At 48.3% G+C, this 11311-nt stretch overlaps 1 protein-coding gene and 1 long non-coding RNA gene across 7 annotated transcripts in view; one reads left to right on the top strand and one right to left on the bottom strand.

Moving 5' to 3' along the window:
• Positions 1 to 3136: 3136 nt before the first annotated feature.
• LOC145517644 (uncharacterized) lies at positions 3137 to 9725 on the bottom strand. The gene is made up of 5 exons (XR_014062224.1): positions 9563 to 9725; positions 8771 to 9128; positions 6941 to 7096; positions 5747 to 5972; positions 3137 to 4015 (listed from the first exon to the last, which is right to left on the bottom strand). It is a non-coding gene; the product is annotated as an uncharacterized LOC145517644 (long non-coding RNA).
• Positions 9332 to 11311, top strand: part of DUSP22 (dual specificity phosphatase 22) — a 55409-nt gene continuing 53429 nt past the window's right edge. For all 6 annotated transcript variants that reach the window (XM_081520612.1, XM_081520613.1, XM_081520609.1 and 3 more), the window contains exon 1: positions 9332 to 9827. In XM_081520612.1, coding sequence (XP_081376738.1) covers positions 9807 to 9827 — 21 coding nt within the window. In that variant the 5' untranslated portion in view covers positions 9332 to 9806. The remainder of the gene's footprint in view (positions 9828 to 11311) is intronic.

Below are 11311 nucleotides of genomic sequence, written 5' to 3'. Positions count from 1 at the left end.
TTTTCACAGAAAAGAGTCAGCTGAGGCAGTTCTGAGCACCTCCTCTAACCTCCCAAAAGCAAGCTTTACAAGCTCAAGAGTATATCACGTTACATGGAAATCATTTATGTATTAAGTTGCTATTTCCAAATAACTTATGAACGAACGTGAATTAAGGATGGGAGCAGTTTTGTTTTCATTTCTGTATCCTCAGCTTCTGGCACAACATGTAGAGCATAGTAGGTTTACAACAAATGTTGGTCGAATGAATAAAAATGCCACCTCAGTGCTTGGAAACGGGGCTGCAGAGGACCTGTAAGACCATGTTCCCTGCAGAGCAGTAACTGGGCTGAGGGACAGATAGCAAGCAGTGAGGGGGTCTGAGAGGAAAAAGGAGATTATGAATTAAAACACTTCTGTACCCAAACCCCCTGCTTTATGAAAATCTAACCACTTTTAGGAGTCTATTTCCCTTGAAATAAAGACTCATTCAAGCATTGTGACCTCTTCGATTTTTTATTTTAAGGAAAATCTATTAGGCTTTCATGGTTGCTCCGAGACAGTTTCTATGGAAAATACTCAAATTGAACCTAATACAATTATTGATTTGTTTTGGGAAAGATCAATATGTATTTTTCTTCAGGGAGAAATACTAACATTGGCTTTTCTTTAACCAATACTTCCCTTCTGGCAAGTGACAGCTGCCAGTGACGAGGGCAGAGGAGAGACCAGTGCCTGCGGAGCACAAGCGGCTGGAAACCGCCAGACCCGCCCCGTAGTGGAGGGAGCAGGGCTGTTTTCCAATGTGGCACAGCTGGAGCCCTTTGTAAACAAACAGGAAGCTATTTGTAAACAATTTAAACCAATTGCTTAAACAACAATTAAGTATTGTCTCTGATTTAAAGCCAACATATATTTTCCCAAACACACCACAGATCAAGGGTCACCAGTTGTCCCGAGGCCAAGGAGTAAAGGGCTCCCAGGACGCAGGACATCCTCTTCCAGAAAGAAGGAGACCCTGGGCAAAGCGGACCAGATGGTCTGCTATGAAAGACACTTTAAGAATGGAACTGGAGGAATCAACCTGCCTGACTTCAGCCTCTACTACAAAGCCACAGTCATCAAGACAGTATGGTACTGGCATAAAGATAGAAATATAGATCAATGGAACAAAATAGAAAGCCCAGAGATAAACCCACGCACCTATGGACACCTTATCTTCGACAAACGAGGCAAGAATATACAATGGAGAAAAGACAATCTCTTTAACAAGTGGTGCTGGGAAAACTGGTCAACCACTTGTAAAAGAATGAAACTAGAACACTTCCTAACACCACACACAAAAATAAACTCAAAATGGATTAAAGATCTAAATGTAAGACCAGAAACTATAAAACTCCTAGAGGAAAACATAGGCAAAACACTCTCCGACATAAATCACAGCAGGATCCTCCATGACCCACCTCCCAGAATATTGGAAATAAAAGCAAAAATAAACAAATGGGACCTAATTAAAATTAAAAGCTTTTGCACAACAAAGGAAGCTATAAGCAAGGTGAAAAGACAGCCTTCAAAATGGGAGAAAATAATAGCAAACGAAGCAACAGACAAACAATTAATCTCAAAAATATACAAGCAACTCCTGCAGCTGAATTCCAGAAAAATAAACGACCCAATCAAAAAATGGGCCAAAGAACTAAACAGACATTTCTCCAAAGAAGACATACAGATGGCTAACAAACACATGAAAAGATGCTCAACATCACTCATTATTAGAGAAATGCAAATCAAAACCACAATGAAGTACCATTTCACACCAGTCAGAATGGCTGCTAGCCAAAAGTCTACAAGCAATAAATGCTGGAGAGGGTGTGGAGAAAAGGGAACCCTCTTACACTGTTGGTGGGAATGCAAACTAGTACAGCCACTATGGAGAACAGTGTGGAGATTCCTTAAAAAACTAGGAATAGAACTGCCATATGACCCAGCAATCCCACCACTGGGCATACACACCGAGGAAACCAGAATTGAAAGAGACGCGTGTACCCCAATGTTCATCGCAGCACTGTTTACAATAGCCAGGACATGGAAACAACCTAGATGTCCATCAGCAGACGAATGGATAAGGAAGCTGTGGTACATATACATAATGGAATATTACTCAGCCATTAAAAAAATACATTTGAATCGGTTCTATTGAGATGGATGAAACTGGAGCCCATTATACAGAGTGAAGTAAGCCAGAAAGAAAAACACCAATACAGTATACTAATGCATATATATGGAATTTGAAAGATGGTAATGATAACCCTATATGCGAGACAGAATAAGAGACACAGATGCATAGAACAGTCTTATGGACTCTGAGGGAGAAGGCGAGGGTGGGACATTCTGGGAGAATAGCATTGAAACATGTATATTATCATATGTGAAACAGAACACCATTCCATGCTCGATGCATGAGACAAATGCTCAGGGCCGGGGCAATGGGATGACCAGAGGGATGGGCTGGGGAGGGAGGTGGGAGGGGGGTCCAGGAAGGGGAACACATGTAAACCCATGGCTGATTCATGTCAATGTATGGCAAAAACTACTACAATATTGTAAAGTAATTAGCCCCCAACTAAAATAAATAAATTTATTAAAAAAGAAAAAAAAAAAAGAAAGACACTTTATATTGGGTGCAAGGACCAAACTTCCCCTCTTCTTTATGTGACAACTAAACATTTCATCAATAAGAAAATGTTTAAAACCAAAAGGAACAGAAAATGACTGATACGAACGAAAACCAAGTATTTCTCTAGAAAACAGGTAAAGAGCGCTAAGGGATCATCACCCCCACCCTGTGAAGCTTGCTGCAATAACTGGAAGAGAGCACAGTCTGCTTCCAGGAGGCTCTGCCCAGCACAGAGCAGGCACTTCGCCTCCGAGCCTGCCACCGTCAGCTGTGTAATTCTGGTGAGCAGAACAACACTTGTACCGACTCTGAAGTTCTAGAGCTGCTATTACTCAAGGAAAAAACCACACGTGTACCTTTATAACAGAAAGAAACTTCATACATGGCTTGAATAAAATAACCACAAAGCAGAGAGCTTCCTGCCCCATTGGTTTGGTTGTTATGACTGCAATGAAAATAGTGAGATTTTAAAAGCAAAAGTTCACCTTATATCGTACATTTTTATTACATTCAATAGTTTATAATATCCTGTAATGGAAAACACTCTGAAAATCTGTACATATATAACTGAATCACTTTGCTGTACACCTGAAACCAGCACAATATTGTAAAGCCTATACTTTAAAAAATTGTCCATGTTTTTGAAAGTACTGCATTGAGGACAGATGTCCACAGGTCACACTGTCTTATGGATCAGTTATCTGTGTCTCTAACAGACAGTGCACTTGTCCTTGGACTGCCCCACAAAACTGCGACAAGCAGGAGGGGGACTGCCATTTAAAAGTCACAAAGTGTTCTCTGTTTAGAGACAGAGATCTTATAGCCCCTTCAAAACTGTGCCCTTGATAGGGTTAAAGCACCATCATGGACGCTTCAATTACAAGAATGGTAAAAGAAGCACTCCCTCGGACTTTGGAGCAGGATGGGAGAGAAATGGACGGCAGGATCAAGTCCAGTACAAGTGTTTTCAGATGGAGAGCTGCTCCAGCCCGTACAGTGTGCAAGCTGTGTGTTGGTGAACCAGGGTGTGCATGGCCACAGGCCCCCTGCCCTCGTTCAGGGGTTGCTGGATGTGAGAGAAACACACCCTCACTTCCTGTCAACTGAGCACGGCCCGGGCCGCAGTAACCCTCCCCTCCCTGCGCAGCCGCTCCTGCCAAGCGCTGTGTCTGCGACCTGGAGGGGAGGCCCTGCACGGAAAGGCACACGGGTGTGCCAGGGCTGGCAGAGCGCGGCTGACAGCAGCGGGCGGTGCGGGCTTGATGGGCAGCGCGCCGCTCCGCCTGCACTGTCTGGTCTGGGTGGAGGCAGGCAGTCTCCTGCAGACCAAGAGGTGGTCAGTGGGAAGACGCAAGGGCCCTGTGGATAAGAAAGAAAATGATCCCGGTCTGTCATCTAGCCCGAGGAGCACTTTGCTCCTAATGGTCTTTATGCCTAATGGTCTTTCCGTAATGCACAGGGCTTTAAAGATGAATGACTAATCAAAATACTGACAAATATTAATAAACTGTCAACAGAGTGTTGAACAGTGACACCATTATGTAATATGAAATGGACTTCCCCCTCACAATAAGTGAAATTTCTCCTGGGACATTCCATCCTCTGAGGAAACCCCCTTCTCCCTCCAGCCTCCTACCCAGACACCTTTTAATGTCTTCAGATCTGTTCAATTTCTGTTTCACACAGAAGGGGAAGAAAACAAACAAACAAAACTGACCAACATGGTAGGAAAGAGCTGCAGAGCGACATTTAGCAGATGGGGGTCAGTTTCTCTGAAGGGGAGCAGCCCTTTCCATCTTCTCTCTGTCACTTTGGGTTGCCCCAACCCCCAAAGGCATTTGAAGAAGCAGAAGTGTGTCCCCAAGAGGGCAGCTGGATACGTAGGTGTGGTAAACGCAGACAGACGGGATCCTCTGACTAGGGACACTTAGGGACTATCCCTCTCCACCGGATTGCAGTCATGTGGTCACTTTGAATAGGATTTTATGAGGATTTGGAGACCATGAAAATAGAACTACAGAGACTGCAACTTTCTTGTGCCTGGATGAGTTAGAGTGAAAAGCAAGGCCCAAGCTGTCAAACATAGGTGAAAAAGACAATTATTCAACTAAATCTAAAAAGACACTAGTTGTTCAGATTTTGTCAGATACTTTGGGCTGGGATCATCAACTGTGAAGACTTTTTTGTTTTTTTCACCATGGAAAGTTTTAAAGGAACTGTCTGTTGTCTCAGGTAGACCATCCAGATAGAATCCCAGACAAAAAAGAAGAACCACAGCCAACCGGCAAGATGACGTTCATAAACCAGGAATGCTCCCTAACCCACGCTCAGAGAACGAAGGATGTCAAGGGCAGGACTGCAGACTGTACTGGGCTCTGCCGACCACAGCTATGGCTGCAAATCTGGAGGAAGACTACAGCAACTCTTAAGACACTGCGGGAAGTGCCTCCCCCCCCTTCATCTCCCTCCTTCGCCTCCCCCCTTCTGTCTCTCTCTTCAGTAGACACAGCATCGGTTTCAAAAGGACTTCAGTCACTCCTAGATCACAGCCATCCCACTTGGAAACTGCGCTGCTGTAGAAAAGGCCCACCAGGCAGATACAGCATTGACAAGAGTGGCTGGCAAGTAAAGGGATGAATTATTTGTGAACCTCACAGCTGGATAAATGCAACAATCTTCCAGTCGTATTTTCTCTCTTTAATCAACAAACATATAAAAGCTTCCCCACACAGCAGGGCTTATTTCAGGTGTTGGATACTAAGATTGAGGACAACTTGTCCCTGCTCGCATGAAGCTTGCAATTTTGGAAACTAGATGTACTACCTACACACAGCCATACATGCTATGATCATAGGCTGACAACACTGTCCCCTTCCTCCAGTGGTAGGAACCTGGGCTCTGTCTTACTCCCCCTCGCCTGATGCTCCGCTCTGTAATTTCCTGAACAGCTCCATTCCTCCACAGCTGGCCATCCTCTACCAACTCTGCTGGGGACTCCACATGTCAACAGGCTCCCAACTATATGCATGCCAGGGTCTCTCCACTTACCTCTCCCAGACTCTCTACCACATCTCTCTGATACCTGCTTACCTACTTGGGTATTCACTCCTCTTGCTGTCTTCCTCTGACACCACCCTCTCCAGATGTCAGCGCTCTGAGATCTGACGTCTCCAAACTTCTTAAAGAGGAAGGGGGAAACCATGTTCATATTCAGGCGAGTGTGTGGAGGGCTGGAGACCAGTGGCCTTTTAAAGGCTGAGGTCATTGAAGGGCCCATCCTCACGGTCAAGCAGTCAACTGGATGCCCACTCTCTTTCTAGACAGTTGGAGAAGCAGAGAAAATGTTTTGTGTCTTTGCTTCAGTAGTTATAGACGCCACTTCCTTTTACTTCTGTCCACAATTCATTTGGTTCTAACTTTTAAATAAAAAACTTTTAGTCATGTTTTGGCTAATTAGCTCTTCATTTTAACTTCTTGTTCTTAATTTGCTCTGATTTGACAGTGTTGCCTCAGGCTTCTGCAGAGAGCTGACATTATCTATTAGTGTGTATTTCAGTGGTTATCAGTGGGAGAAAGAGACAGAAAGAGACACCGATAGAGACATTGCATCCCTAAAAGATATCCCTGCAGCCCCCCTGCACAGAGGGTAGCGGCAGGAGGCGCACCTGCTCTCTGGGGCTGGAGACTCTCCTGACGATCATCTGAGGGAGGGGGCCAGTGGCACACAGGAGGAGAGGCCAGGGACACCGCTAAACATCGCGCTGCACACAGGACAACCCCACCAGGAAACACAGATGCAGCCCCAAATGTCAGCAGTGCCGAGGCTGAGACACTCTGGACCACAGTACATGCAAAAAGCCAAGGAACATTACTTAACTACTTCCCGCTCGGGCCAAGGTTTCTCTCAATTCTCTGAACTGTCAGGAACACCCCAAAGGGCTCGGCTGGCTCTAATGGCTGAACTTCTGCTTGTGGTCTTTTACCCACTCCCACCTTAAAGCTCAAAGTTATTGCTCACTAAACACACCGCTAAATGGTTATCCTTAGCCACGTGTGCGTGGTTCTGGTTGGCCCACATGACTAGTAACGGCTCCACGTTATGCACACGTGAAACCTTTGTTTGGGAGTTGCTGCCAAAATCTGTGATGCTGGCTGTGCTGAGAGACAGAGAAATAGCAGAAAAACAAGTAAAAATAAAAATCTTATGTGGCATGAAATTCCACTAGGCTTATGATGCCTTAACAATTTTATTAATAAGAGAGAACACAAATGAACAAACTCTACCTTAAATGTGACAAAAGCCAGCTTCTTCTAGGAGTCTTTGTCCCTCCCTTCTTTCCATTATCAGGGGCTGTAAGGAGTGAAGGAGGAGGACAGGAAGGGGCCTGGACACTGCATGTCACCAGCTCAGCATGAGAGTGGAACCTGAAAATCTCTGGTCTATGAAAATGAAAAGAGAGAACCAGGACCTGTCAAAATGGATCAGACTTTCTCTTTTCCTTTTCTTTAGCTTGAATTGCAAACCAATGGCGATTACTGGTCAGGTTCAAGGAGAAGGTGGATGCAGTACAGGCAGACTGTCTCTTATGGAAAACCTCCCCCCCACACACACACACACACACTCACACTCACACGCATTGTCTGACTCTTCTGACTTCTGATGCTAATGCTTTCACCTTTTCTCATTTAACCAAAAAGCAGAATTTGAAATGCGCTCTGGGCATGTGAGTCTTGTAGGGTCATACTGAACGTAGGCCAGAGTGCCACTTCTGACAGGAGGCAGCCAGAGCTGGTTCTGAGCTTAGAAGTGATTGTTAAGCAGCTGATCTGAGCTGGAAAAATAAATTTATGAGAAATGAATAAGAGAAAGAAAATGTTCCAAGTGAATGGCAGAAGAAAAATTTGGTGTGGATCTGTCATTTATGGGCAAAATACTAAACTTATGGATTGTTTATGATTTCACAAGTTCGTCTGACTACTGGAAGCGACAACAGCACAGCGGAGAAGGAAAATAAAAGCCGTTCACTGATTTCTGGGCAGGGTCTTTGAAAGTTTTCAGGAGAAAAAAAAAAATAGTTCAGAAAAGTTGATCATCTTGCCCAACAGCACTCTGAGATGTAGGATCAGAGGTTGGTCTCGGGGTTCCCCAGGCTGTCCAGTAAGCTGCTGTGCTGTCTACACAGTAAGAATGGTGCAGAGCAGAGGAGGAGCTGCCCAGGTGATTGGGAGGTCCGAGAGAAAAAAAGATGTCAAGGCAGGAGGGAAGGAACATTCCAGAAGCAAGGGGCAGGGAGGGTGCTGTCTGGTCTGGGTGGCATCCTACCCACGGGGGACAAGTTGGGAGTACACTGAGGGGGCATTTCCTACACATGGGGCTCTGGTACCTGTTGTGGCCCAGAAGACATCAACAAGGAGGGAAATGACTCAGATGGAGTCTGCAAGTTCTTTTCAAAATGTCAGCATTCCTTAGAATCACACCACTGTTTTCTCAGCCCTCTGGAATTTGTTCATTTATTCAGTAAATATTTACTGAGCACCTGTTTTGTGCCAGGCACTGTTCCTGGCCATATGAATACAACAGACCCTTAAAAGACAGGCCCTTTTCCTCTGGAGGGTGCTTTCTGTGAGATACAGAAAAATAAGCAGATAAGTATGAGAATGTCTAATCATGTTAAGTGCTATGAAGAAAACTGCACAGGGTAATTTGAGAGTGACTGGAGGATCTCCTTTGGATTGGGTGGTTAGGAAAACCTCTTTAAGGAGGCGGTATTTGAGCTGAGACCTCGAAGAGAATAGCCAGTGACGGAGTGAGACAGCTGGTTAGAGAGCACAGCCCATGCAAAGGCTCAAGGACAAGGTCAAGTGATCATGAGACCAAGGGTGGCAGGTTCAAGGAAACACAAAGTCTGTGGCTGTGACTCGCGGAGGAAGGAGGAGCAGATATAATGAGGTCATCGGGGTGAGCTCAGCCATACCAGAGTGATGCATCTGTCCATTTAACAATTATCCAGCACCCACTATATGCAGGGCATTGCTGAGGATATAAAAAAGAAAGGCGAAACCCCTGGTTCAAGGGCTCTGTCTGCAGGGACGATGTCAGGAGTTTATACTTACACAACTGTGTTAGAGAGAATTCCACTCCAGGCAGAAGCACGATGCGGACACTACCATGGTGCTTAGCAAGGGAAGGGGCTTTCCAGAAGCACTTGAATCAACACACCCATGCACCTACTCAAGCCAGTTTACAATCTGAAGAAGGGAACGCACTAGTCGTCCAAAGTCACGGTATGAGGTCTCAGATCCGGACATCTGCTCCGCTGGGGTCGGGAGGTGAGGTCATCCCAGAGATGAGTCACCGAGCCCACCTTTCGCCACCGGGTGAGCCTTCTCGGTCTTCGTGGGTGGGGCAGGGCCGTAGGAATCCCCCCACACGGCCTAAATCGGGCGCACTCAGAAAACCCAGACAGGGGAGCTGCCAAGACCAAGGCTCTGATTAGCACCTGATTCACCCAGGCAGTCAAGGCAGGGCGGTGACTGCTGGTAACAGGCCCCCAGTCTCCCCGGGGGAAGGCCTGCGGGAGTTTTGGCGACCGTGATCCCAGGGGAGCCTCCGTGACACGCCCCACCGGGTAGGGGCGCGCCTGCGTGACCACCGGCCCCGCCCAGGCTCGGGACGCGCACGGCGGCTGCGGCTGGGGCGCGCGTGCGCCCTGGCCCGGGCCTCCGAGGAGCCCCCGTCCCCAGTCCCCTGGCCCGGCCGCCGAGGAGCCGTAATTCCGGAGGCCTCCGACCCCAGGGGTCTTGTCCCTGTCCCCAGGAGACAGATCCCTTTGCCCTGGCCCAGCCTCCAAGGAGTCGTGTCCACAAGTCGGGGCGGGGGGACAGCGTGCCAGGCGCCCAGCTCACTGGAGGGCAAGGGGGGCGTCGCAAACCCCTTCCCGCAGGGGTGCCGTCGCTTCTGCCTGGCGGCCGGGGAGTCCAGGGGCGGAGGGCAGGCAGGAGCGGAGGGCAGGCAGGAGCGGAGCGGTCGGACCGGCCGGGCGGCCGCGGGCCCCGCCGTTGGTCCGCGGGAGCGCGCTCCTCCCCGCCCGCCCCACATGCCCTGAGAGCGCCCGCCGCCGCGCCCCGGGCGCCAGACCGCGCGGCCGCCATGGGGAATGGGATGAACAAGGTAACGCGTCCCCGCGCCTCCCTCTGCCCCCACCCCCTGCCTCCCTGCGCGGAGCCTTTGCGGCGAGGGGCGCCCTGCGCGCCGGGCCCGGAGGGCGGGGGCCGCGAGGCCGGGCCGCGCTTCCGGGCGGGCGGCGCTGGCCCTGCGCGCGGGGCTGAGCGGGGAGGGCTGTGGTTCCCCTTCTCGCCCCGCCTCCCCCCGCCCCCCAGCTTCGCCCCCAACTCAGCTCTCGCAGCATCACCGCCCACATCATTACTAAACAGGAGGAGATAAGTGTCTCCTCTTCCGTAACGTCCTCTTCCCAGATTTTTTTTACCGTGTGCGGATAACTTTTTCTTACGGACAGAAAAGTTGACAAAGGCCTAAATCCTGGGGTGCTTGTAACTGCCCGGGTCGGGGGCACAGATTCGGAGCTGCTCTATCGCCGTCGTGCGGCTGCTCCCCGCCCTCCTTGCCCAGACCCCTCCCGGCTGTGCCTCTCCTGCGGGGAAGGGGACCGGACTCCATCCAGCTGCCTGGGGCAAACACGGCGAAGGATTTTTGTGATCCGGTACTGCCGGCTTAAAGAAAAGAATACAGAACATTTTTTTAAAAAGCCCTCATCGAAAACAGTGTCTGTTCTCGGGACTTGGAAGCGGTCCTGGGCTAGAGGGTTCTGTCCTCTTCTCCCCGCGCACCCCGCTCACCCAGGGTCCGTGCATGTTCAGCTGTCCTGGTGGGTGGGTCCACGGCCGACTCGTGGGCCCCGGGGTTCCTGCAGTGTACGCGGCCGAGGCAGGCAGTGAAGGTGCCACAGGGAGTATCCTGTGCACCTGCCTAACTGCTCACCTAACACGTTTACCGGGTCTTTGAGACTCAGTATATAAAAGGGCGAGTGTGCGGTTTAGGCCCGCATACCAGAGGTTTTTGTTAACCAGGGTCATATTCCTTGCGAGGGCATTTTGGGGGAAAGTGGGTGACAGTAATCAAGTTTAGAAAGAGACTCTTTCTTGGATAAATACTTGCATTATGTCTCCATTAGCACTAGAATCCATTGGCACCATGAACTTTTTTTTTTAGTGAAAGCAGAACCTTCAAGGGTCTTCCGCGGGGCGGTGGGCTCTGTTTGCCTTCCCATTAGTTGTGATTATGCCTCAGGTTTATTTTGGTGTTTTTCCTAGTTTTCTCCACTTGAGGTGTTCGCTCTCCACCTTTTAAGGCATTTAATTTGTAGTATTTTTCTATTAAAACTGAAAGAACATACTTACGGATACAAATCATTGCCTGAGTGTTCAAAATTTTTTTCAGATTTTTAGCCAAAGCTGTCATATTCATACATGATTTTTAGCTTTCAAAGAAAGCAGTACGTTTCTTATTAATGTTATTATCATAATCATCTTGTATTGTAAGTAGAACCAGTATCTCCAAGGTAGAGATGGGGAAACATGGGTACAGATTTAGAGACACCATTAAATCAGTGAGTTTTTATTGCATGCTTACTATTC

The sequence above is a fragment of the Giraffa tippelskirchi genome, chromosome 8 (assembly GCF_054371585.1).
Source record: "Giraffa tippelskirchi isolate mGirTip1 chromosome 8, T2T-mGirTip1v1.2.pri, whole genome shotgun sequence".
Taxonomy (NCBI): Eukaryota; Metazoa; Chordata; class Mammalia; order Artiodactyla; family Giraffidae; genus Giraffa; species Giraffa tippelskirchi.
Note: the sequence above shows the minus strand (reverse complement) of the source record. Positions and strands in the feature narration are given on the sequence as shown.